This window comes from Pollicipes pollicipes, unplaced genomic scaffold (genome assembly GCF_011947565.3).
Source record: "Pollicipes pollicipes isolate AB1234 unplaced genomic scaffold, Ppol_2.1 Scaffold_4219;HRSCAF=4965_pilon_pilon_pilon, whole genome shotgun sequence".
In the NCBI taxonomy this organism is placed as follows: domain Eukaryota; kingdom Metazoa; phylum Arthropoda; class Thecostraca; order Pollicipedomorpha; family Pollicipedidae; genus Pollicipes; species Pollicipes pollicipes.
The window spans coordinates 23,725,605-23,753,138 of record NW_023596448.1 but is presented as its reverse complement, the minus strand read 5'-3'; the positions used below and the strand labels follow the sequence as shown (position 1 = coordinate 23,753,138).

The 27,534-nt window shown below is 52.8% G+C and overlaps 2 protein-coding genes and 1 pseudogene across 2 annotated transcripts; 1 reads left to right on the top strand and 2 right to left on the bottom strand.

The window, feature by feature from the left end:
* Positions 1-10,740: 10,740 nt before the first annotated feature.
* Cox11 (Cytochrome c oxidase copper chaperone COX11) lies at positions 10,741-14,593 on the bottom strand. The gene is made up of 4 exons (XM_037218467.1): positions 14,388-14,593; positions 13,588-13,740; positions 11,643-11,810; positions 10,741-11,312 (listed from the first exon to the last, which is right to left on the bottom strand). The coding sequence occupies exons 1-4, from the start codon at positions 14,541-14,543 to the stop codon at positions 11,166-11,168; spliced, it is 624 nt and encodes a 207-aa protein (XP_037074362.1). The 5' UTR covers positions 14,544-14,593; the 3' UTR covers positions 10,741-11,165.
* Positions 14,594-15,546: 953 nt separating this feature from the next.
* On the bottom strand, positions 15,547-19,700 carry LOC119095608 (mitochondrial import inner membrane translocase subunit TIM14). The gene is made up of 2 exons (XM_037218469.1): positions 19,623-19,700; positions 15,547-16,343 (listed from the first exon to the last, which is right to left on the bottom strand). Exon 2 carries the CDS (start codon positions 16,223-16,225, stop codon positions 15,878-15,880), a length of 348 nt encoding a protein of 115 aa, XP_037074364.1. The 5' UTR covers positions 16,226-16,343; positions 19,623-19,700; the 3' UTR covers positions 15,547-15,877.
* Positions 19,701-20,542: 842 nt separating this feature from the next.
* LOC119095023 (histone H3-like centromeric protein cpar-1) overlaps positions 20,543-27,534 on the top strand; it is a 33,732-nt pseudogene continuing 26,740 nt past the window's right edge.

The window sequence follows — 27,534 nt, the reverse complement described above, 5'->3', positions numbered from 1 at the left end:
TGGGAGTTGGAGAACTTGGTGAGAGTGAAGAAGGCACAAATGAAATGGGCCAAAAGAGAATATTTTAGCGATGGGAGAAAAGCGCAACCAAAAACTAGACAAAGCCAAAACATGTAGCTTAAGAAATACATGGTTGAAGATTGAAACTTTTCGGTTAGTTCTCCGTATGAGGGGAAAGCAAAATTAACAATACCGATCCTTGAATGGAGACATTCTACGCCCGGTTTAGCCAAGCTTTGCTTGAAACGTCCGATGCTCTTGTGAAGTTTCATGAGAGTTGTAAATGAGAGAGAGAGAGAGAGAGAGAGAGAGAGAGAGAGAGAGAGAGAGAGAGAGAGAGAGAGAGAGAGGTCCACATACAGTATATATATATATATATATATATATATATAAGGTTACAGGAAATGCCAGCACACACACATGCACACACACACACACACACACATATATATATATATATATAAATATGGTATGTGTGTATAGACATGTGTATATATGCATATATATATATATATATATATATATGCATATATACACATGTCTATACACACATACCACATATATCCACATAAAAAATATATACATGCATACGCCTATATGTCAGACAAATCGCGTAATGATCGTTGGATTATAGCATATCCCGCAACCTCGTTGGCGTTTTCCAATAACGTCTACCAAACGTCCACAGTCAGGCAGCGTACTAACGGCAACTTTGCAAAGGTTACAGGAAATGCCAGCGTTACATGAAACGGTTTGTCCTTATTCCTGAAATGTCAGATCACACCAAACGCTTACAACAAACACGTATCAACCTCAAGTTTTGTGTATTGCATGATCCTTTCAAACTTATGATGACAGCGGTGTTTCACGTCTCCTAGTTCGTAAAATAGCCACCTCGATGTTTAAATATTACCCGTAAACATATGGCAGCAGGCTACATACTCACGTGTCAGCATGCATGACTGCAAGGGCAAGGAGGCAAAACACGACATACACCCCTAAAACAGCTAAACGGTTTCCTCATGAATGCCACTCGTGCTGTCAGCAGATTCCGATTGATTAAGATTAATCTTTGCCGATCCATCAGCAAACGTAGCCGGACAGGAGGAAAAGCGAGGCGAAGTTGGACATTTCAAGTTTGGGTATCGCGAATTTGCATCGCTAGAGTGTATGGTGGCGTCGGCTGACGGATGTGCAAGCCGTGGTGAGGCATAGCTTCCTCACCTTGATTCAGGTAAACATTAGGGGCGCATTCGTAACGCGCCAAGAACGTCCTTTTTAAGTGACGTCATGTAGGATCTTTGCTAGACTTGTCGACGGCGCGACATATTTTCCGCTTACATCATGGTAGCTTTCGCTATATAACTGCGCTTGTGGGACACTTACATTTAAGTCTGCGCCCACTGCGGGTGCTCCTCACAATCAAAATCGCAAATAATGCTGTTTGTTACATATAACACGCATTTCCTTCACCCGTCGTCGTCCCTGGGCGCGCAAGTTAACTTGTTTTTCATGAGCCTGTTGCACCGTCTCTTTCGTACTCCGATGAAAAAGCCGAAGAAGATTCTGCACTTCTGGCAAGGATTATACATGGCGTCATACATGATCTTCATCGTTAGGGTCACAGCGAACACTAAAAGACGTCGAAACTACGGGGTGTGACGTCATGAGTAACGTCGACGACGTAGCTAGTTTCTTTGTCGTTTCGGTCGCTGCGCCTACACCCTGGGTCTGGCAAAACAACTAACTCACGACATCTTAATCTGCCGCCAGTATTCTCGCACACGTTAGGTAAAACAATTCCACACTGGCTGTCTCAGCGGTCATTCACAGATTACCGTACCCCTGAAGAAGGAGAGGTGGTAGGTTGTGCCATCCTGTCAATACTCATCACTACTTCTCGTTCGGCGCACCAGCTGCTTGCCAATACAATGCATATACAAATTATAGCAGCGTTTTCATCAGCGATTGGGCTTTTAAACAAAGGTCCTTATGTTTCGCATGCACGACGTCAAAGCGATACAAATTACCATCTGCATTAGGGTAGCTTGGTTACGCAGCTTTATTTACAGGTGGCAATGGTGATCACAGTTACTTCCGGTCCCAGGTGCATGTCTGAAATCAACAGAGCTCACCTGAACTTGCGCTAAGATTTCTTCCGGCGTAGTGCGCCCAAACATTGTTCGGACTCCGTTGCGGCCAGTCAACTCTGAGTGAGCCATACCGCTCCCATTGGTCATATACGGGTGATACAGGAGTAGGACGAAGGGAACGACGGGTTACGCTGCACATGTGAGTCAGCTGTTTGCTAGCCGTGTAAGCTGTCTTAATTGACACTTATAATGAAGCCACCTTTGAAGATGTTGAAGCAAGCATGACGTGAAATAAGCTCACTTGTAACTATTGGTATACTTTTAAGTGGAAAGGCTGCTCTAGACAACGCAGCCTCTGTATAGCAAAGATGCTCCCCAAAACGGTACTATTTGATGCCGTCATCGTACCTTGCACAACATTGATTACGAGCCAATTTACGGCTGTTTGATCTTGAGACTATCCGCACGAACTTCAGATATGAATGACTCAGCAATCAGATTTCCATTGGCCTTGATAGTCACATGACTCATGGAATGGCAGGATTTGAATGACGTTAGTAAGGCGTTATGGATGCCTGGGCGACCTTGAAATAGTCCCCCGAAAACGTCTGCACATCTTTGCGGGCGTGCAGGTCATACACAAGAGGGGATTAGGTCCTAAGCAGGGCAGGGCAGTGAACTGCGCCGAGTGACCTTCAACATGGCTATCTCAGTTCAAAACCCTATACATATGTGGAACAATCCCTTTAAGCTACGTGTGGCCATGCTTACAAAAGACTGACTACAGGAACAAGCACTGCCGGAGCGCATCCACCCACTCTTTTCTCCCTTCCGTTGGATCCTTTCCTACCAGGCATGGCATCTCGTCTTTACGACCGTGGACTGCCCGCCGCCTGCCGCCGCAGCCCTACACACAAGTCGGGCGACGGCCGCCCTGACCTTGTCAGCGATTGGTCCGCCTCCGCCACGGGTCGCCAGGCGGCGCCTGGTGCCGCGTCGCCGGACAGCAGGCAGCCCAGCCGGCCACGCGTCAGGCGTCAGCTCGCAGCGCCCGCGTTGGGCCAGGTGATCAGCCGGCGCTGGCCGCGGCCGTGCGGGTGCTGCTCTCTGCGCCCCATCCCCCCTCCGGCGGGGAGGCGTGACTCATCTCTGCGGCGGCGGAATACTCCGGGCGGGCGACGCGAGAACGCGAGCACGGCCAATCGCTCACCGCCGCCTCTTCCGCGGCTGACGCTGGCACGCTGCCAACTCCGCTGACCCGAGCGTGGTCCGTTATGTTGCGTGTGGTTGGTGCTTTGCTGACCCGTCGTCGTCGCAAAGACAAGCGACGCTGTTGTGCAATGTTCTGGATGGTACTTGACTAATGACTGGCTGGCTAGATGAGACTAAATCATTGGTCGAAAAGAGCGGGGATGTGGGCGAGTGCGTTTCCGCCGCGGCGTACTGTACGGCAAATCCGTGCGCCTCGTAGGATTCTTTAGTTTGTCTTGTTTGATCATTGTGTTGAGGAACCCCTTTTGCTGGCTCTAGAGACCCCGTCATTAACTATGATCCGCTGCTCTGGATTAGAAAGCACCTCCTACATATCAGGCCTCATTTTATACCAGAACTTCTCCCATACGTCAGAGGGTCGCTCATACGAATCAGGATGTCCTGTGGGATGATGAGGCTATCGCATGCGCGTAACGCATTTGAATGCTGGCACCATGAGGGCAGTGGCTGAGCTGCACGTCTGGTAAACCAGAGGTACGGGCTTCAATTCCCCGCAGTAGCCGCCCTTCCTGCCAGGATGAGAGGCGGGCGACCTCATGCAACGTCAGCAACTGGTAAGCCCCAGGTGAGGACAAACTGGTGCCGGTTCAGACTTACCCTGCGCCGCTTCCGCGCCAGCACCGCTGCGTTCAGCCTGCTGGTGGTAAAGTGCCGGTGCTGGATTTTTTTTCTCGCCAAAATCAGATGTGTGCCACACGGTGTGTATGTTAAGGTATATACAAAATCGGTCGCACCAGATCCATCGGTCGTGAAATTAGGTCGCATATCGTGGTGTCACGAATTAAAAATGTCTGTACCCTGAGGCATCGCTATTTTAACCACTGCAGGTTGCCTCTGGTTGATTTAGCTTCGATGCTATCATTGCCCGTGGTTATCGTACTACCGCCGCTCTGATTAGCATGGAGATCGTGCACTTTCGCACAGCCGTCGGTAAAAGCACGTGACACGTTGATCTCCAGTGACCGCAAGACTCATGATGCGCTCTGCCTGCGCTACCTGTGACGTCACACGCCAGCTGACCGTCGGCCGTCCTGCTGACTTGCGTTTGCACCGCACGGCTCACGCGTTCCAGCTCCAAGACGCCTGCTGACGTCACTGACCGGCCAGTGACGTCAGCAGGTCGGTTCTCTGGCAACACTGTTCGATCCGGACAAAGGCAAGGTGGTGGCGCGACTCTGGATGCGGCGGCGAGAAGCGCGTCTGACTCACCCACGGCTCGGCAGTCGGAGAGCGATCACCAGAAGGCCGACAGCGGTGATCATGAAGTCATCAATAGGTTTCCGGTTAAAGGCCACTGACATGGCTAATCCGACGCTCGGAAACCACAGCCGTCAATGGCTGCACGCCACGAACCGCAACCATCAAAGGGGTGTCAGCATGCGTGCAGCGAGAGGCGGAGCTCTCTTGGGCCCACAGTTTTCATTCTTGAACACCATAAATGACTCACTACAGAAAGCTAGAGCTAACCGTGAGGGCTGTCAACAAAGTCATCACGCCTCACGCCCCCGTCCCCTTTTGTAAGGACATCTTGGCTGCAACGCGAGTCAGAGGCGTAGCCAGGATTCCGTCCAGAAGGGGGCCAAATTTGTCAGACTCCTTGGCCTCTTTATAATTTGGAGGACCTTTTCAGGCTTCACATTCCATTTGCATGCCTCCGAAGCCCGTTTGTATGCTTTGGAAGCCCTGTGAGCATTTTAACCTGCCACGAATAGGAGCCTATGGTCGCAGGGGGGCCCGCCACCTCCAGGGGGGAGCATGGCCCCAAAGGCCCCTCCCTTCGCCTCGTCACCACCCCGGATTGTCAGTCAGGAACCGCTGCCGTCGAGAAACCGGCCGTGAGAACCACTGGTGCATCAGTAAGTGCGTCAGTCGCCAGTGGTTCAGCAGGCCGCTGTGGTCAATATGCCGACATCAAAGGGTTGTCATCAATAGCCCGTCCCGTCAGGGATAACTGATGGCTCAGCATATGAGTATAATCAAAGGGGTGACTGGAGCGGGGGATATCTCATACACTTTTCACAAAATGGGGGGTTCGTCCTCTCCAATTTTGCCCGTAGAATGCACGTTTTTGCGTTTTTCAATCGAAGATGTCGTTTCCCGGCCAGGTTGTGCACCAGCTGTCAGTTTTACCCCTCCAACCCTGGACTGATCCCCAGCTTTAAAGACGCAGTTACACCCATGGCTCAGCGCCGCCCGTTCATGGCTCTTCAGCTCCTAACGTGGCTAAGGACTCCTGCGCCCAGAGCCCCAAATCCGCGCGCTTATAAAAAAGAACACGGGATTTATGGCGTGCATTGCAACCTTGGCACCGGTGAGCTCTCTCGCCCTCCCCGCATTTAGAAGGGGATCAGATGTGATGACATAGGCGGCGGGTACGTGGGTGGACTTTTTTCGCGGCGATTTTGGCGGCCGCCCAAGCAGCTGCCTGCCAGCACCAGCTGAGCGCGGCGGCAGACAACATTCTCGGCGGCGCTGCTCGCTTGGGAAGAGCCTGCCGCGTAGCCCGCGCCCGTAAAGGTCGAACGGGTGCGGGTGCGTGGCAATGCAGGGTGATTGTAATGCAGGTGCGCGACTCGCAGTGCTGGGGCTCGGCCGTGTGCAGGGTTCGGGAAGAGGGACCGAGGCAGGCCGACGCAGCTGGCAGGGGCCGAGCGGTGGAGGCAAGGCCCGAGCCGGAGAGGTGCGCCGGCGTCCTCCCTGGCAGCACGCCGCCCCCTCCGTCCCATGAGCCCTGTCTCCCCAAACGCGAACACAGCACTGACGTCATCCACACCCGCCCTGCAGCCGGCGGCTCCCGCCACCTCCCGGCGGCGCGGCGTCCGCAGCGAGCCAGGGGCGGGGCGTCACACCCCGGTCCCGACCCTCCCCCTCCCCGCGGCAGCTGAGGGCAGACCGGGCGGCGTACCCGGCGACCCCGCCGTTCGCGTGACCACGCCGGAACGTGCGCCGGACGCCGGCGCTGCGGCGCCCGCCTGCGCACGTTTCACGGACACCAGCGGCAGGGAACGGTGGGGTCGGGGGGCTTGTGGAGTTAGCAGGGGACGGGGCGGGTCGAAATGACAGGAGATTAAGGCGTATTGAAATGGGAGGGGACTAGGGGCGTGTCGAGCCGGCAGGGGACGGGGCGGGTCGAAATGACAGGAGATTAAGGCGTATTGAAATGGGAGGGGACTAGGGGCGTGTCGAGCCGGCAGGGGACGGGGCGGGTCGAAATGACAGGAGATTAAGGCGTATTGAAATGGGAGGGGACTAGGGGCGTGTCGAGCCGGGGGGACGGGGCGGGTCGAAATGACAGGAGGTTAAGGCGTATTGAGATGGGAGGGGACTAGGGGCGTGTCGAGCCGGCAGGGGACGGGGCGGGTCGAAATGACAGGAGGTTAAGGCGTATTGAGATGGGAGGGGACTAGGGGCGTGTCGAGCCGGCAGGGGACGGGGCGGGTAGAAATGACAGGAGGTTAAGGCGTATTGAGATGGGAGGGGACTAGCGGCGTGTCGAGCCGGCAGGGGACGGGCCGTGTCGAAATGGCAGGGACGAGGGGCGTATCGAGAGGACAGAAGATTAGAGGCTTGTCGAGTCTGCAAGAGGTTCTCTGGTGTAAGCGTTCGGAACTTCGAACGCTGATTAGAGCTGTCCTAGTCCTCCATCGCGGTGCTCTGATGGACGCATGCTGTTGGCGAGTGCTACTCTGACAGGCATTGCACGTGCTTCTGGTCTCGAAGTCAGCCATTTTGAAGACCGGGTTGGTACCAGGGTGTACGAGGCTGCGCATGCTATATTCATAGTCAAACACCAATTAAAAATTATACGCCGATTTCAAGTTAAAGCCAAACATGCGAGCGTGCATGCTTAATCTGCTGTATATACAAAGCACATACTGCTCTGTAAAGCTGATTTGTAAACAGACCCCGGAAGCACCATTATTTCTGGGAAACCGCATCGAACAGCGTTAACACGCTCGACGTTCAACACAAACGGGCGCCCGGAAACCGCTGAGTTCCGCCCCAGTCGATAACGTCACAGTCCCCCCACACACCATCACATAACCGCCTGGACCGACGACAGAGTGGATCAGAGCATCACCCGGAGTGGATCGCAACGGGGTGCATTTGTACAGCGCGCCTCATTCGTGCATGCTGGTCGGGTCATGTTACGCCTAATAACCCGTTGATTCGCGCCAAGATCTGGTTATTTATACCGCGCCAACAGGTGCAGTCTGCGATGAACACGTGGTGTTTCGTGATCTTCTTTCGGACACAACTGGATGAGAACACCCCCCCCCCCCCCCCCACATTAGCGTTCCCGCGAATATCATGACGGGGTATTTAGCCATAAAAGGTGAGTACCGATCTCATGTAGTAGTGGAGTCGTATACAGTCATATATGGAGTCATGAAGTCATAGAGCCAATACGGACAGCGGCAGTCATGGCGACGCAAAGTCGCTCTGTACACTTTGTGGAGGATGAGGGTGAGGTGTCGGGGCTCGGCTACAAATGCAGCTATCAACGTCCATCACCGCAGCGCATATTAGGAGCCATCACGCTTCAGGCTCGAAGCCGCAAAATCTGGCCTGCACTGCATCGCAGAGGCACATCCCTCCTCCTCCGAGATTAGCACCAGCCTCGGCAGCACCAGCCGGAAGCATCGACCCCGTGTTCCAGCAGGCGCGCTCGCCGGCCTCTTCCAGCAGCAGCCGTCGGCGGACAATCAATGATGAGCGCCGCCGTCTGGTGGAGCGGCGGCGGAGGTTGGACGTCTGGCGCAGGTTGGACGTCCCGGCGGCGCGCGAGGCGGCAGCGAGGCGGCAGCGAGGCGCGCCGTCTCGAGTGGCCACGGCGACGAGTCGCGCGCTCAAAGGACGGCGTGTCTGCCGGGGTGAAGGTAATCGGTCGGCGGGTTTTTCGTGTGTGTGTGTGTGTGTGTTGTGTGTGTGTGTGGTGTGGTGTGTGTGTGTGTGTGTGCGTGCGTGCGTGCGTTGCGGCGTGGTGCGTGTGTGCGTGGTGCGTTGCGTGTGTATGTTGTGGCGTGCGTGCCTTGCGTGGCGTGGTGGCGCGTGCAGTGCGTGAGTGCGTGTGTGTGCGCGCGCGCGCGCGCGCGCGCATGTGTGTGTGGTGTTGTGTTTGTGTGTGTGTGTGTGTGTGTGTGTGTGTGTGTGTGTGTGGGTGTATGTGTTGTGCGTGCGTGCGTGCGTGCGTGCGTGCGTGGTGCGTGCGTTATGTGTGTTGTGTGTGCGTGTGGTGTGTTGTGTGTGTGTGTGTTGTGTGTGTGTGTGTGTGTGTGTGGTGTGTTGTGCTGTGTGTGTGTGTGTGTGTGGTGTGTGTGTCACCGGGGCTTTAAGACGCACTCAGCTGCTGGGGCTATATGGCGACGCCTGCCTTTCACCCTGGCAGGAGGGGCGCGCACCGCGGGGAATCGAACCCCGTACCTCTGGTTTCCCAGACGCGCAGTGGTTAACGCGTCTGCGTTAACCACTGCAGCACACTACACTACCGCCCCCCCCCCCCCCCGTTGGGTTTTTCGATTCGGGTTTAGACGCCGTATGTGTGTTTGTGCGTGGGGAGATGCCTGCCTTGGGCGCAAAATGCCCCCGATGCCGACGCGCCCTTAAACACCAAATCACCACCACCTCCACCAAGGATACCTGCCTGGTTTCATACATGACGCATAAGTGCATTGAGTGCAAGGTTGGTCTCATCCGTGCGGGTCAGCTGTCATTCTAGATGCAACATCCGAAAGGTATGCAGTGTTGGCTGCATCTGTGCCACGACCCTAAGGAGAATCCACCAGCAAGTACAGTACCGAAATAGAGTGCATGACACACGGGGTTAATGCGGCCTCCAAGGCCGGAGCGTCAATCCACGGACTGAATCCGGCAGCAGATCAACAAAGGACGCTATTTATGCTTTTTATAACGGTAATGACGTTAGCTGAATGTTTTTAGATAGGCAGAAGATTAGCAATGGCCTCCTTGCAGCTACAGGTCAGCTGTGCGTGTTGTCTAAAAAAGACCACTCGATCTTCAGAGCGTCTCCAATAGTGCACAACGGCTGTGGAAGGCAGCAACGGCGCATGCCTACTGCGTGGGCTGAGCGAAAAATCAAAGAAAATCAAAGCAAGTTTCTCGAGGGACACTCTTTTAAACGACCAGGGCGACCATCAACTTCATAACCCAGTCTGTACCCCGTGGCCTCCAGTACTCCCTCCTCCCGAAAGCCCTTCTGGTTCTGAAAAAAACGTCTTGAGCTCAGTTGTACCGCCCTAGCAGCCGCAAACCCTGGGGCAGCCACCTCCAGAAGAGCTTCTGTTCAGGGTCTTCGTTACGTTCGGTACAGCCTTCGTAGCTTATGGCGCCATTGATCTACAATGGCCCTCGTACCAACTATCCGTGGCCCCGCGCACCACCCCGTCCCCACAAGCCCCCTGTCGGCGGGTGCGTACCTGTGATACGTACCGTCCCATCGCCACATATCCCGGATACCTCTGACCTCCCGCATCGCCCTCCCCTGCTGGCCCCGGTCACGCGTGACCCCCAGCGCGCCCTCCGCCGTGACCGCTCGCGGCCTGCCGTCCCCTCCCCTGACCGCCCCTGCCCCGGGGCGCGGGTGGGGGCCGGTGTTTCCCCGTCGCCGGAGTCATTACTGGCGCGACCGAGCTAAACCTGGCATCGACCGGCGCCTCGGGCGGCGCGGCGGACCGTCGGCTGGCGTGCCGCCGTGGCGTCGATAGGCCATCGACAACGACGAGCCGGCGGAGGCAGATGGCCCGCCGGGGCCGATGCGCACCGCGCGCTGAGGGGGGGGGGGGTGGTCCAGCTCCGATTGCCCGTGAATGGTATAGGATTTGGCTGTGATGTATTGCCTGCCTGTGGTTTTTGCGGCTCGCTGTCCTCTTATAGGGCAGCGTGTGCTGTCAATAGCGTTAAGAGCCTTAAGCGTCGGCGCGGCGGTGGTGAAAACGATTTAACAGCTCGTCGTAGGCAGTGACATAGCCAGAGCGTGGGGGAGTGGGCCGGGTCATGACCCCACCCCTGAGCCAGGAGGTTTACACGAGTACATCCTGGGCAATATCGCAGGAATTCAGTCCAAACCCGCAGGAGTTCGGAGAAATTTGCATTTTCTTCTGCTTAAGGAAAATTCTGGTAACGTGACAGGTCGTAACTTCACTCTCGCGATCAATGTCGAGCTTAACTAGGGCCATACGCTTAACTACACGTAACTATGCGATGAGAATTACGGTGTGATGTTCAAACGCGAGTTTGACATTCAGTTATTAATGACGTGCGCAGAGCATGTACCGAGCCTGACGCCATGCTTAATGAAGTATCATCTGATCCAATATCCATGCAGCCGGATCTTGCTTCCACCCCCATACGCTGGTCCCGAGCGGCCGTGTATTCCAGACGGCAGACGGGCTGGCTCCGGGCCACAACGCTGCTCCAGTGGGGCGGCCACGCCAAGTGATAGAGTCACGACGTGTAAACGTTACAATTCGACGTAAATTACGGTCAAAATAAAGCTTCGTGACCGCATACAAAGCTACGCGATCAAAATCTGCGTCCGCCGGGTTCTTGCTCTTTTCAGGCGCGGCCGACATTCGAGGTAAACAAACGGAACTCATCTGAATGGCTGGCCAGCAACACACACCGGCAAGGTCACGGCGACGGAACGCGTTGCTTCTTAGCCCACCACAATCCGACTCATGCAAACAACACGATCATGCCCCTCAACCACGACTACGCCGCGAAACGGACGAGTCCGGTCGCAGCGCGCGCCATCTAGCCACGGACGGCTGAATCTCAGTCTCATCTCACGGCAAAAGATGGCACTGGCATTTTGATGCTGTCCTTCGCTTCGAAGAACGTGTAGCTGAGTGTGATCTCATTCACGTTTTCCATGTGCGGATCCTCATCGAACTCAGGGTCGATGTAAAAGAAAACTGGCATGTCCACCTGAAATGGATGTAACATGTCATTGCCGTGACGTGACGGTTTGTCGGTTTGGCCACTTCAAGCGCGCATACTCTTTGAATACGCCCGATGACAAAAGTATTTTGGCGTGCAAGCCCGTATAAAACGCACTTGAGTTACGGAGAAAGAAAATGGAGTTCAACCCTAGCCACCAAATTCTGCCGATAACCTGGGAATTTCACTGGATCGCATGGCATGAGTCAAGGCTTACACAACAAGCCCTGGTTAGGTGAGCTCTGATACCAGACACACATCCACTCAAAAAGTTCGGACTAGATCTTCTTTAAAAATCATAACCCGCCCCTTCCCCACCTGCTCCTTGGCGTTAAGCCGCTGCTCCTCGAAACAGAAGCACTGGATCTTGTTAAAGTAGGCGCCGGCCTCGAACGGCACGACGTTGTAGGTGGCGATGCCGTCAATGGGCCGGTCCGTGGGGTTGGTGGCCGTGTAGAAGGCCAGCGCCGTTTCCCCCGGCTGGACCTGCGAACAACGGAGGAATCAGGACAGGATCGTGGCGACTGGACCTGCCGACACAACGGAGAATCAGACAAGACCGTGGTGTCTGAACCTGCGACAACGGAGAATCAGACAAGACCGTGACGGCTGGACCTCCGACGACGAGGGAGCATCAGACAAGACCGTGGCGGCTGGACCTCTGACAACGATGGATCAGACTGGTCGTGTCAGATCGTGTCAGATCGTGTCAGATCGTGTCAGATCAGATCGTGTCGGCTGGCCAGTGCAGTACACGGGGCCTGGTTTGGGTCGTGACACAGGCCAAAACACTGCAACGAGGAGGAGGGGTGTAATAAAAATACTGTCACAGGTTTTCATCCGTACAAAGGCTGCACGAAAGCCGTTGTACGGATGAGAACCTTTGGTTGGAAGAGTGCAGAGGTCGGGAGAGATTGTGATGCGGCTGGGTGCGTTCCAAAGAGATCGGCGTACACCGTCGTTCAAGTGAGAGCATTGCACGGAGATCCGCAGAAATTGTGGTTCAGGTGAGTGACCTCAACGGAGATCGGCAGAGATGGTCACTCAAAGAAGAAAGGCGCGGGGAGTTTGGGAGATTCCAATACGGATGAGTGGAGCGGCACACGCAGATTGCCAGAGAACGCCGTGCACATGAGATCACTGCACGATGATGGGCAGAGAGGCACCAGATCACCATACTACGCAGAACTCATCATCCAAGTTGTTAGGTGCATTTACGAGGAAGATTATTCATAAAATAAGACAGTAGTAAGAGCCTTATTCCCTGGAGAAGAAAAAAACAGGACAATGGAGATAAAGACGCAATGATATTTCGGCACCATACCTTCTTCATAGATGCCAGCAGAAGAACTTTTGCTACTGTTTCGATAAAGGCATATTACCGAATTTCTACACGTCTATATCGCCATTCTCCTAGCTTTTATCCGAGAAATTAGGCTATTAGTACTGTCTTGTCTATGTAAACTCATCACCCGTCCGAATCTGACCCGAAGCGAATCGCAGCCTGAGGGCATGCCCGATACCGCGACGGGCGTAACTGCGCAAAAACGGCGGCAATTGCTCCCAGAGACCGCTGACTGCGTCACGGAAGACACCGCTGGAAGCTTGGGTCATGGGAGACGTTACGAATGGCGGGGAAGCACTGTCTGGTTATGGGGCTGCTTTATTCCCTGAGGAATCCGACCTGGGCCGCGTTCCCAATTACCAACAACTGTCCACAAGTTGCAACCTCGACGTCCGAGGTAATCGCGTCACAACAGTTCAGACGGCTCGAAGGGTGGCCGCCTGTGTCAGACGTAGGCACTTGCGACGTCATGTCACGGGTAGCGACTCAGATGGGTACTTTGCCGATGGGGAGCGCGACCCTGGTGGAACGCTGCGTGTAGAGCCTGTCACTTTACACGCACCTTACCTTATCAGCTCGCGTCACATCTCTTAACACAGTTGTAACTCTGTGCCTCTCAGTTGCAAGAAGCACCCCCAGCATAAATAGCATGAAACTGTGAAGAAGCATGAAACTGTGGGATTAACAGCAGCACTGTGCTAAAAGTAACACCATGTGATGGATCTCAACTGCACCTCCAATAAACAAGGCATGCGAAGGGAGCACAAGCGCACGCTGGGCACGCTGCTCCCGGAACTTAAGAGAACATACGCATTAGGCTGATGCTTAAGCGAGAACAAAACGAGCTGAAACACTCCAGTCGCCCCACGCTGAGCAAGCTCCCCGCACCGCGGCGACGAGGCGGCGTCCGCACCAGACCTTGATCTGGCGCTGCTGGGGTCGGAAGCTCCACGTCATGCTGCTGGACGTGTCGGCGTTGAAGCGGATGGTGATCTCACGGTCCTTGACCTTCTTCATGGTGAGCACCTTCTCGGCGTCGTGGCCCTGCGTGGTGCCGCCGTAGGCGTACGCCTGCACGCGGAGGAGGAGCGGTGGGTTGATGAGGGTCACAGCGCACTGTGAGTCACGGAGTGGCACACAGCCGGTGTACACACCTGGGGCCGGGGATCCACGACATTGACGTACGGACGGGGTCATATGACGTCACAAGGGCATATGACGTCCCGCGACGTTACATGATGTTCTCGGTTACATGACGGTTACATGATGTTCTCATGCAATGAGTCGTGGAGAGCGGGAGGTTCAGGAGTTTGAAGGAGCGCTGAGTCGCCGGGGCGACGCGGGGCTGCCAAGCTCTCGCGTCTAGTGAGCAGGAGGGGAGCGTGACCTTAACATGCGATACAGCCACCGGAATGTTCAGGGGGCAGTGGGGGCGCGATGGGCCGGCGGGGAGGTTGGACTGTAGTGAGGTGCAGCCCCACAGCTGGTATGGGTGGCAACACGTGACACAGAGGGGAACGTAACAGTTGACACGGAATACAACCATCGAAAAACAGCCACGAACCTTAGACACTCGAGGAGTCTAATCTGTTACCTTACGCCGCACTTAAGATCCTTTAAGGACAGCAACAATCGACGTCAGCACTCACTACTTCACTCCTGACTTGACCAATCACAAGGGCTAAAGCACGCCCGTGACCTGACCCGACCCTGCTGACCTGGCAGAAGATGCGATAGAGCGGCACGGCGGCGTAGCTCAGACCGCCCACGAGCACCCCCATGGCAGTGACGTAGTAGAGCGTGGAGCGGAGTCTTCGGCGCTGATCGCCGCCGCCTTCCGTGCTGAGCTGACGCAGCGTGACGTCACGAGCCATCAGCTGGCGGCAGGCGGAGCAGAGCGGCGGCCGGAGCGAGGCGGCCAGGGGGCGCCAGAGGCGCGGCAGGCTGGCCGCGATCATCGCCTGATGGCGGGGCAGAGGTCAGGCGGGAGGGCCACAGGCGGGGCGGACTAGCCGCGATCATCGCCTGGGGACGGGGCAGAGGTCAGGCGGGGCGGGCTGGTCGCGATCATCGCCTGGGGCGGGGCAGAGGTCAGGCAGGAGCGCCACAAGCGGGGCGGACTGGTCGCAATCATCACCTGGGCGCGGGGCAGAGGTCAGGCGGGAGCGTCACAGGCAGGGCAGGCTCCACTGGCCTCTCCCCACCGTCTGTGGGCGGGGCAGATGTCCGGTAAAAAGGCCGCGCAGGGCGTTCAGCCTAGTAACCGACCGAGGACAACACGGAGGGCCTACCGGAAGAGAAGTTAATTGAGAACGCCGGCAGCGACAGCATGGGAATACGAGCGTATAAAGGACACGTAAGAACGAAGAATGTCAGCGCGGGAAAGCACGACGAAGAGGGAAATCTCTGAAATGGGTAGTTCAGACCATTGATACGCCTAGTCAGTCATACGAGGGCCGAGGGTGGGTCGCCGAATCACGCGTTACTGGGAGTTATTCGTTTGGGTTTGAAGACGCCGTAATGCGCTGCGCTCGAACCTGGTTATGGCGAACCTGGCTATGAAATGTCAGTAGTAGCTTCGTCCCAGCACTGCGTTTATCGAGACACCATTCCACCTCAGCATTGTCCATTTCTTAAGTATTCGGACACCATTCCAACACACGCGTAGGAACGTGCGAGCACAGGAAACATTTCTGAGGTTCAGTGCATCCCGGACGGGACTCATAGACGCCAAACGGCGTCCGACCCCCCCCCCCCCCCCTTCTCGTTCCTCGTCCCCCTCCAGCAGCATGTCGCGGAGGTCCTCCAGGGTGATTTTGAGCGGAGAGCATTGATCCCAACGCGGCCCAGCTGACGCCCAACAATGAACGGCAGGAAGCGTCATGCCAAGTCGGGTTTATTGGTCACTGCAATCTCCGTATACAACGCACATCGGTTTGCACTAGACATCGTCCGTGTATCGCACGCGCCGGCGTTCCATTGGCTTCCTGCTTCAGTGGCACCAAGCAAAAGGAAGACTAACAAAAAAGCCAATCGTCTGACTCCTCATAGCATACGCCTCTCACTTCATCAACGCAGCAACAGTCTCCAAAACTTCAGGCCCCGAACTCGAGTTCACGGTAGCACTGGCTTCCTCGCAGCCACACTCAAGCCACAGCTGCATGAGTCACTACATGCCGTCTCGCAGCTACGACGCACCGCCCCGCGGCTACGATTTGCCCGAGTCCAGCAGATCCTTCGCCTCGTTGATCTTGGCGGCCAGATAGGGCGAGCCCCCGCGGTCCGGGTGGTTCAGCAGCATGATGCGCTTGTGCGCCTCCTTGACGCGCTTGGCGCTTGCGCTGGGCGAGACGCCCAGCACGAGACTCGCCTCGCGCCTCGACATCTTCGACTCGAAGCCGCCGCGGTAGTAGCGGCTGTTGGCGTCCATCTGCGGCAGGTTCTTGATCGCCTCGTTGAACTGCTTGGTCATGCCAGGCATGGCGCGCAGCACGTAGCGGGCTCCGAAGCCGATGGTAGCCAGGCCCAGACCGTACACGATCATGGTGGAGGCCATGCTGGACGGCGGCGGCGGTGCGGAAGAGGACGCTGGCCGCGCCGGGCGCTCGCTCGCCGAGGAATCGGCCAGCTCCTCGCCAGTGGAAGACGGTCACTGAACTGAGCACGGGCCCCGCCTGGAAACAGGGTTGGAATCGTTGTGATCCAAGCTAGCCTGATGGGCACCTTGAGCAGCTTTAATGCGAATGTTTAGGTGACAATCGTTAGAATCGGCAAAACCAGACGTTGTGGCCTGGAGAAGTTCAAATTGGGAGGCTTACGTGAATCACAATTGATTCCAACCCCGATCTCCACATACACACACGGCCTTCCAACAGTTGAAGAATTGTGCACGAAACTTATGAAAACCATGCCAAGAAAGAATAACACAATGTTCAAGAGAACGCTGCTGCCACTTTATTGCATACCTGGCGACAGTGAATGTTCCGAGGCTTATCGAATTAAGATCCTATCCAAAGGCGTCGCCACATGAAGGGGAGGCATGGAGTATCTTAACACCAGCCTCTAAAACATGACCACCTGGCTCAAAGCACCATTCGAGTTCAGATCCTGAGTGTTCTGGCAAGGACGGAGCATCCACTATCAATATTAAAGAAGGCCGGAGCGTGGGAATGACAGTCTAGGTGAGATCCAGAGTGTTCTGGCAAGGACGGTGTATACACCATCGATATGAAAGAACAGCGGAGCGTGGGACGAATTTTGGATAGATGGGTCGACGAATGGCGAATGTAGGTAAGAGAATTCCTGGCATCGAGGCACGTCGGCGTCATCCAGCGTTACACACTCACGCTGGCAAGTGGTACCCATGGACATAGCACAGGCTTAAACTCCATCGAGTTTTCCCATCAGTGCAGGGAACACTCCTGCATGGAGTTCTTGGAGTAAGGTGGAATAATGTGCCATTCAAATGTGCTTGCAATGTTCACCTATTTTTAAACATACCAAAGAACCTGGATTGTAGGAGAAAGGTCACTTGGGACACTTCATCCTGACACCAGGACACTAGGTCAAACAGACACTTAGACCTACTCACACTGCCCATCATCAGATATGCTGGAAGCATGAACAATGTATGAACAAAAGGAAAAGCTGCCACAAAATTTATATATGCATGGAAAATAGCATTATCAATTATAAGCAAGCTATAGTTACCACTTGCCACTGGATGTTAAACATGAATGATGATGATCTCTAGCATTGCCAATCATAGCAAATATTACTGAATGCATCTATTTGTTTGGGGCCACCACCATCTGGCCCCTGAAGAATTGACAGCAATGTGAAAGGTGTTTTTAAGATGGGATGTCCGGTACATTCACCCTACAGCTATGCTCAATCCAATAATGACTAACAAGGATATGAAGTAGTGAACAACTGTCATTAATAAAAACTGAAACAGATATACAAACATAAATCAAAGTAACATTTTTGTGTGTGTCATGCAATACATTTGTACATCTGCTATAGTATGCTAAAATGGTGTTTCAATGAGTTTGTTTTTTGTTGTGCTCCCAACACAAAATCTGGCATATGCTTGAGCACTGCAGCTGGCATCAAAAAGTGAAGATGCTGTGCTAGCGCTTGGAGACAACAAAAACCAACACCGCTGTCTGGTTTTCCTTTGGTGCAAATGCATACTCTCATGTAGCTCATGGGGTGAGTGGGAATTAGTCAGATCCTCACAAAAAAGAGCCTGAATATTTCCCAGGTAAGCATAGATGATGAAAGTATACAATTTTACACCCAGTTGAGCAATGCCAGTTGATACAAGCATTGAGAACTTTTCAGGCTTCTGAAAATGAAATGAATTATTGAAGATGACTTAAGTGACCATTTTATCTTTAGAATAGTCTCAGGTACCTACCTTGTAGCTTACAAACAATTGTGAGCCATAAGCAGCTGACACCCAAACATACTTTTAATGTTGGAAGCAGTGGCAGCACCACAGCTGGTGTCATATCACAGCCCCTGCACTCATGTTTTTACATGGTGGCAAGTGAGAAATTGTCTTGTTCTTGGGATGTGGAGTACAAATCTGGTAGTATCAAACAAAACTTAGTGGCTAATACCATTTGAGGAACTAACAGTGTGGGGAATGTTGACTAAGATGATGATATAGCATTCTCAGTGATGCATGATGCAACAAAACTAGTTCATTGCAAACAAACATGCTTCATTTTAAAAGCTGTAATAAAAATAGGACTGTTTTAGAATGGAAAATCCCAAGATTATGTAATGTACCATACTAAATTTTTTGTAATTATAATGACTATATTGTATTATATATGATAATGAGGTCACCTTTCTTATATAAGGCTGCATGCAGGAAAGCCATGATATTACCAGAGCTATGCACATTTAAGTTCTATTGACCAAAGGTCTACAGTAACACAATTAAGGGTATCATTTTAGTCTGAAAGTAAGATTTCTTAACATGCACAAGACATAAACATGATTTTTCTTACATGTGTCAGTACCACTTCAAGGAAATGTTAGAGGCCTGAAATTTTGGCAAGTCAACTTGTCAGACCTTTAAATATTCAGGAACACAAATATGCATGACAGGCCATAGTTCCACTCTAATTATATATCTAGGCACAAAAAATATAATAAAAAGCATGTGTGCAATAAGGCCAAACTGCAAAAAATACATGCTTCCCTGATAATGGTCACAGCAGCCACATCAAAATGATGGCCAAACTTAACAAGCACATACACTATCCAATGATCAAATTTGGGATATGGCACCACCCATCTTGTTGCACAGAGGGTCAGTACCTCAAGTAATTGTGATGCTAAAGGGGAAATTTTATCTCCCAAAAAATTATCTGGAAAATTAAAAATCTCAATAAAAGTGTTGAGGCCTGAGTTTAGTGCATGCTTTCACCAAGATCAGCTCAATAATACTGAGCATGCATCCAGCAGAGTACATGATTTTTTGCAGGCCAGCAGCAGGTTACAAATCCTGACCCACTTCATATTTTTGTGAAGTATGGTTCAAAACTACAAGCACATGGTTTTGAACTGCAGGCACACAAGCAAAAATTCCCTATCATTGCCATGCTGAACACCAAGGGTAGCAATGCTGAAGACAGTAATGGTTAATGCTTCAATATTAGGAAGTCAAAATTCTTAAACTTCATCAGTGACTTGCAAATGGTGACACCACAAAAGTATGACCCATATATAGGTGCAGTGCCACAAACAAGGCCAAAATTACCCTAAAGTGAGCTGTGGATCACGGGAAAATGAGATGCGTGGCCTGATCTTTAGTGACTCGAATTGAGCTGACGGCACACACATTTCGCTCCTCCCCAACCCCTCAATGATGGTGAAAAACTGCCTTTATCATACTATTACAGCACACAAGCACATGCAGTAGTACAGGAACTTACGCAGCCCACACGAACGGAGAATACAGCGCGAAATTACCACGAAACACTGGCACGTATCATTCGCCAGCACGCTTCTCCTCATGTGTAGCGATGTGCATTACGCAACGATCACGATTCGGAATTATTGCGCCATTATTGTAGCGCAAATATATAGCATGAAATTTGACTTTAAAAATATTTTGCCATTTTTCTTCTCATGCTTAGTGCAAAATTAAATCAAACATGTGCCGACAAGCTAAGACATTCTAAGGGATACGCTCAATTATAACGGAAGTGCTGTTCATCGGGACGTTAACAATTTTGCTATAAAAAACTACGTTCGTCAAGTTGGCATCACATTCACATTCAGCATTCGCATTCGCAGCACGTTCACATTCGGATATAAGACTGAGTCAAGCATGTTAAAGTGCAATACGTGCTGCATTCGTGACCTTGACATTGGAACAGCTACAATTTTTTTTGTTACAGCGTACCGGTCCGAGACTCTGTACTTCCCGTTATCAGGTCAATAATTCTCAAATTTTCACATTGTGAATCATTCATTCATTTCATTCATTCATTTTCATTCATTCATTCAAATCATGCATAAAAATTATCGTATCGTGATTGTTGAATACGATACACGACACGCACACGCATGTGCGTGTGCGTGTCTCGTGTTTTATTTTGCGTTTGCTACCGGACAAAATTAGCCGGTTTAGCATAGTATCGAACAAGTTTTCTTGCATTGATACCGGACAGCATTAGCCGGTCTAACGTAACGTAGCTTACCCCTGTCCTTTGCTTTGCACCAGATAGCACGAGCTGGCTTAACGTAGCTTTTTGCCTGGCCTTAAGTCAGAAGTAAGTTCCCCAGCCCCGGGTATGACTAGGTCGCCGGGGCAAAAAAAAAATGCCGGACGACCGTTACGATTTGAGTAATGGCGCGCACTGGGTAGATGGCACGCAAGTCTACCGGCGGCAAGGCGCCGCGCAAGCAGCTGGCCACTAAGGCAGCTCGCAGGAGCGCGCCGGCCACCGGCGGCGTCAAGAAGCCTCACCGCAACCGTCCGGGCACGTTGGTTCTTCGCGAGATCCGAAAAGACCAGAAAAGAGTCTCCGCGAGACCAGAAAAGCACGGAGCTGCTCATTCGCAAGCTGCCGTTCCAGCGCCTGGTGCGCGAGATTGCGCAGGACTTCAAGACGGACCTGCGCTTCCAGAGCAGCGCTGTCATGGCTCTGCTGGAGGCCAGCGAGGCGTACCTGGTCGGTCTGTTCGAGGACACGAACCTGTGCGCCATCCACGCCAAGCGGGTGACCATCATGCCCAAGAACATCCAGCTGGCGCGTCGCATTCGTGGCGAGCGTGCTTAAGCGCTGAAAGCGAAATCACCAACAGGTCATTATCAGGACCAGTGATGATGGCATAGAGTACGAGCTTGAATGTGACACGAACGGACGACAGAAGCATTGCCGTCACTGCCGCCTGTTGTTTCAAGTGTGAGAGCAGCATGCGCGCTCTGCCGGACGCTGTCAAGCTGAAGCCCTTTCCCATCCGGGCAGAAACAGGCCGAAGTCCACATCCGTCACGGGCACATAACGGCATGTCAATGACACATTTGGCATGGACGATTGCACGGCCCAATTATGCATGGCAGTCTGCGATCTGATAGTATAAGAGCGAGTCATGTGGCTCTGATAAGATTGCAATTGCATTGCATTGCATGGCCATTGCAGCGCCCTGACGGACCGAGGTGGCGGCGCGCCAGCCTGTTTCTTGGCCGGCGACTTGGCCTTTTTGGCCTTGGTGGGCTTGGCCTTCTTATCCTTGGCCGGCGACTTGGTGGCCCTCTTCTTGTTAGCCGGGTTTTTAGTGGCCTTTTTGGGAGTCTTCTTGGCCTTGGCCGGGCCGGCGGGCTTCTTTTTGGGCGACTTGGCCGGCCCCTTGGCGGGCTTGTTCTTGGCGGCGGCCGACAGCTTGAACGAACTGCTGGCACCCTTGCCCTTGGTCTGCACGGGCGCACCGCTGGCCACGCCGGACTTGAGAACGCGCTTGGTGAAAGTTGCCAGCCTCTCGGCGTCTACCTTGTAGTCAGCAGCGGTGTATTTTTAATGGCGACCAGCGACGACCGGCCGCGTTCTCTGAGTGTATTGTTGTTTGTTCTTCCTGCCACCTGTTATTTGATATCATGCCTGCATGTCGATATTCTTCCTCTGGACGTGCTCGCGCTCAGCCGGGTCCCGCCGCTTGCTGTCGATAGACCGGCCACGTCATAGTCGACTGAGTTAGCTTCCTGAGTGTTGTGCTCCCAACCGGATAAGATTGAGGAAAACTAGCAACACGTTTCAACGTTGCCTTATGTGATCTTTTATTAATTGAAAACGTCCACATTGAGCACAAAAAAGTTCAAAAATTCACAACGGCGAACCGCCGCATACACAGCGTCTTTGATTACAGTCGATTGTCTCCCAGCCAGCGTTCCCGAATGGCACGCACATGGGCTCAACGTGGGGCAAATAGCTTAAGGTGGGCATGGCTATAAGTGGACTTTGAACTGGGCTTCAGCCTTGTCTCACATGGTAGCGACCACATCATTTCATATTTCCGCATGTACCCCAAATAGTTGTGTGTTGCAGGGGCGGATCCATAGGGGGAGACCTCGAGGCCATTGCCCCCTTGGGTCTCGAAGGGGCCCATTAGCTCCGCGGGGCTCATCGCCGGCCGAACAGAGGCAGTTTTTAACACAAAACGCAACAAAACTGGACATCTCTGGACTTCCAGACGACCAAGAACAGTTCGTAAGTGTAAGTGAAGTGAATTTATAAGTAAGTGTAAGTGAAGAGCCTGTGAGAAGTCAAAAAGTTATTAAATGATTGGAAAAACTGTGAACTGGAAATTTTAAGACTCACTACACTGTCTGGACGCCCCATGCTGTTTCTGGGAGACGTATGTGCCCAATATATGCAAGATTATTTCGATAGTTGAGGAGCATGCCACGTTGCCCTTTATTTCTTTGCATTTGCTCGGGGGGCCCTGTGCTGTTGTTGGGGCTCTTCCTGCTAGCGTGCTTGGGCACTCTTGTCAATCACGGGCCATTCCACGTGTTCTTTCCATTCGCCAGGAAGGCTCTGTGGGCTATAGCCGGGGTCCCATACCTTAACCTGCCGGGGTATTCTCGGCTGCTCAAGGGGCCTTTTCCGTTAGTCTCAGTCAACCTACTGATACACTTGCGATATACTCATGGGCCCTTTTTCTCTATCACTTGCTTAGTTCCCTGCACTCTTGTCGGGGGTCCATCCGATGGCCTGCTTGGGCACACCAGTCGTTCGGGGATCCTTCACATTGGGTCTTGGGTACTTCTTTTCTTAATGGGGAGCCCTACCCTTTCGGGTGGGAGGGCCTATCTGATAATCTGCTCGGGCACATTCAATCGTTCGGGGGCCCTATGCATTAGGTCTAGACCACGTGCTGTTTGAACGCGGCCGTACGTAATTGTCGGGATCTGTTTGCCTCCTCGGCCACACTGGATTGCTCGGGGGGGGGGGGGGGGGGCCGGAACATTGGTTCTTGGTGTTTGAATTTAGGGCCGTCTGCTCCTATCGGGGTCATCTGATAACCTGTTCGACTACACTCCATCTTTCGGGGCCCCCCGCGCCGGGTTTTGGGCACTTCTTATTTGAATGGAAGGCGTTGCGCTCCTGTCGGGGTCCCTTCTGATAAGATGCTCGCGCCCATCCGATCGTGGGGACCAGACAGCCTCCCCGAACTCCGGGTCAAGACGAGTGGCCAGTAGTCTACGGCGGGCCGAAGTGTGGCAGGCCGGCCAAAAAGATGTCGCACTTGCGGAGGGCCCACAGACAGGTCAGACCTTCCAGGTCGACCACTGCACAGCGTGACTTGTCTGTGCGAAAACGGGAGCCACGCTGGGATAACTTCCACGTATCTCCGTGGCGCTGCTACAGGACGAAGCCCAGGCCGCGGGTTGGTGCAGATTCCGTCTGGAGCATGGTGGACAGCCGCGAGTCAAAGAACGCCAGCACGGGTGACGCCACCAGCGCGCCTTTAACGTCCCGAAACGCCTCCTCGTATTGCTAGGCCCATCTCCAGACAGTGCACTGCTTCAGCAGGTTTCGGAGAGGCTGGGCCGCGCTGGTGGTGTCTGCTGAGAAGCCCGCCAGCTGATTGCAGAGTCCCAAGAACTACCTCAAGTCAGTTAAGTTCTCTGGACGCGGGAACTCTGGGATCGCCTGCAGCTTGCCGTCGCCGATCGTGTAGCCTTGGTCAGAGATCCGACAACCGCTGTAGTCAAGCGACTGCCGAGCGAACTGGAACTTCCACAGGTTCATCATATCAGCATACTTCCTCTCTCCCGGCAGCGTCCGAGGGCGGCTCATGTTCTCTGATGACGGCGCCTGGGGCCGAAGACATGCTCCCATACAGGCAGGGAGCTGGGTGCTGGCACCGGGGACGGCGACTCAGAGGCCTCCGGGCCGCGTGGAGCTCCGCACCCCGCGGCTCCCGAGCGGCACCCAGCTGCCCGGTGATCCGGCTCGCGCTCTGCGCGCTGTAGGAAAAGCAGGTAGGCGGCGGTAGCTGCCCGTCCTGCAGGCTACAGCCGGCAGACGGCGCTGGCTGTCGGTCAGCAGGTGACGCTAGTGAGCCGCGGGCAGACTGCGAGCAGTTCTGGCGGTCGCTGCTCCGGTCCGCGCGTGCACGGTCTGTCGGAATGACACTGCGCGACGCTGGCTGGAATCTGGGCCGGAGAGTCTGCAGGTGGAATCCGTGGACGCACAGCGTCACACCAGCTTAGCGGAAACCCAGTGCCACCTGTCGTGGCATGGGTGCATGTATGGCATGGATATATTCGACAGTTGGTGAAACCGTTATAAAATACTTTCATGCGTGCGCTACCGGCGGGACAAAGCCCAAACAATGTTGTTGCGGAAGCACTATTAGACGCCAATATAAATTACTGATCGGACGACACGACGGTTTTGCGTTATGACGGTTCATTGCAAAACGTTGCTAGAGCCGGCCGGTAGCGTGTTAGCAGGAGTACGGTGACCCGTCAACGAAAAGATGCAGGCGGACGCAAATATAACCATCACGCATTTCTGTTAGCCCTGTTCTACAGGCATCATGTGCCAGTTGGACCACTGTCTTTGATGACGTAATTAACAGTTGTCGGTCGATGTTCTAACGGTGTATCCACTCAGCTCTGGTGAGACGGCTCATTGTAGTTACCGAACGCCATCTTAAATAATTTGATACGTTCGTGGAGAGTGCGACCATGCTAGAACAGTGTTATTGTGCAAGCACTACCAGACGCCAATACAAATCGCTGATCGGACGACGTGACGTTTTTGTTTGACGGTGCGTTGCCGACTGTGGCCATAGACGACCGGCAGCGTGCTGGCCAGACTTCCGTATCCCGGAAACATTTCGTCTGAGCGGGTGCAAAGATAACCACAGTGCATTTTTGTTACCACTATTCTACAGCTGTCAGGCGCAAATTTGACATATATTTATGACGCCATTGATATTTCCCGGTCCCAACGGCGCATGTATCCAGTGGTGACTAGCCGGCTGTTTCTGGAGTTAAGGAAACCAATCTAAAATACCTTTACGTGTCACCGGGGTGTGCAGCCAGGCTCAAACAATGTCGTTGTGAAGCACTATCGCACGCCAATAAAAATACTGATCAAACGACATGGCGTTATTGCTCAGCGGTGCATTTCCTACTGTAGCCAAAGCCGGCCGGTAGCGTGCTGGCCAGATCAAGGCAGCCCGGAAAAATTGCCCATTGGCAGCTGCAAAGATAACCAATGTGCATTTTTGTTAGGACTGCTTTATAGCTGTCAGGTGCGCGTTGAGCATATTTATTTGAAGACGTCATTGATATTTGCCGGCCCATGCTCGAACGACGTATTTACTCAGCGCTGGCGAGCCGGCTAATTCCAGAGTTAACGAAGGTTATCTAAAATGCTTTTATGTTAGGGCGGAAAGGCAGAAGCACTATCAAACAGCATTATAAATCGCTCTATCGGACGACATGACGTTTTTGCTTGATAACAGTGCATTGCCGACTATGGCCAAAGTTCAAAGTAAAGTCGCCGTTTGGTAAGTAGAAATGTAGCACGAGCTTAATCCGGCATCACAGTTGTGTAAATCTCGTTTTATTTCAGTAGGCACCTTCTTCGTGTGCAATGTGCAGTGCGAGACAATCCTTTGGCTTGCAATTTGTCTTCAACACGGTTGAGATTCATGAAAACCTGGATACCTCCACGTGGCTAGTGTAAACTGCCGATCGCCTTACAGCAATTTTGACCGCCCCTGTCTCTTGATCCAGACACTTTCTGCTTTGGAGCTGCGCTGCGGGCTGGATACTGAAGTGATGTGCCAGCAGAGCCGGGCTTGGATTGCCAAGCATGGGTTTGGCGATGACCTGAGGAAAAAGGCAAAACCAAAATGCACTGAAAAACAGGCTTCTCCCCAATTTCGACTCGCTTCCCTCTTAAGAGGTGTGGGGGCTGGAATGAATAAAAAACAACTAAATAGGAAATAACTAAGCGGGAAACAACAGAACAGATATCAGCTGTATAGGAAACAATTAACTAGCATGTCACGTCCCTGCTTTACCAAGTTTTCTCGCTCTGCCTCAGCGGCAGATGTCGTCGAACATCATCATAATGTCGTTTGACGTCGGCGAACGAAGCCAGCTTTCTGTTATCACAATAGCGCCGATGTAGAAGATACGGCCGTCGTCGTTTTGCGCGTTGAGGAAAGCGCCGACAGTGCGGTGGTTAACTTGCGCGTCTGGGAAATCAGAGGTACATGGTTCGATTCCTCGCTGTACTTGTCCTTCCCGCCATGATGACAGGCAGGCGACGACATATAGCCTCAGCAGGTGGGTGCGTCATAAGCCCCAATAATGGCGGCTAAACCCAGATGAAAAATACCCGTATACCCGGGTACAAATTTTAAGCTTCAAGGAGGTCACTGCGCTGGCTTAGGTCAGTCTGAGGCCAAAGTAAAAATCTAACCCTTAAGACTTTTTTAGGCCTTGGCAGACTTGGGAAATATTGAAGAAGCGTCCCGATGTGAGTACACATGTGCATTCACTGGTCTGGTTTACTCTTTAGACATTGTGGAGTACTACAATTTATACGCTGCCAGCGCGTATTCCACCAGTGGCTAGCCGGACTGACAGGCACCATCACTGCTCCTGAGTGACTGGGCCCGTGTCTTAGGGCTAATTGTCAATCAAACACATTCGTAGCGCAGTTTATATATTTTGGCTTCGAAACTTATTGAATTATTGGGTCAAGTAGTCAAAAAAAGAATTGAGCTAAACGAAGGGTTATTGGTTCAACAAGAAAAATTAAGAAGGAAAATTTCCAATAATATCATTCGGATAAGCCTATGCCAGTGACCTGAACTACGATACCGTTTAAAATTGCCGACAACATACAGCACATGTCTAAGGATACTCTGGGACGTAGTTCAGGATGAGGCAAAGGGGAACATGCCCCCTGAGCCAAAGGCGTATGCTAGGTACTGAACAATATCGCAAACATTTGGTCCAAATTTGCAGGATTTTGCAGAATGTTTTACATTTAATGTCCGCGAGGAAAATTTTGGCTCCGTGTCTAGGGAAAAGGTGCGAAAAATTTCGCGGGCATTGCGTCGTTTCAGTTTCGCGATGCACCAGACAATATTTACGTCGTCACAGATATCTCTCCACTAGTTGCACACAGTTTTTTAAGCCATGCTACCCACGGAAGTATACCTCTTTTAAAACTTATTTCGCACCTTTTAGAATGGCTGACTTTGCGGAACCCAACGTCACGTGATGCAGTATTTGCTGTGTGAGCACCCCTACCTCCGATCGTGGAATTTCGGATCGATGCTAGAATTTGGTGACGAAAGTTT

Coding starts and splice junctions, on each gene's coding strand:
- Cox11 (XM_037218467.1), bottom strand. CDS start 14,543: ATGGCTCGTGACGTCACGCTGCGTCAGCTCAGCACGGAAGGCGGCGGC. Junction 13,741..14,387: donor TCTATCGCATCTTCTGCCAG/GTCAGCAGGGTC, acceptor CTCCGCGTGCAG/GCGTACGCCTACGGCGGCAC. Junction 11,313..11,642: donor GGCTTAACGCCAAGGAGCAG/GTGGGGAAGGGG, acceptor CATCCATTTCAG/GTGGACATGCCAGTTTTCTT.
- LOC119095608 (XM_037218469.1), bottom strand. CDS start 16,225: ATGGCCTCCACCATGATCGTGTACGGTCTGGGCCTGGCTACCATCGGC.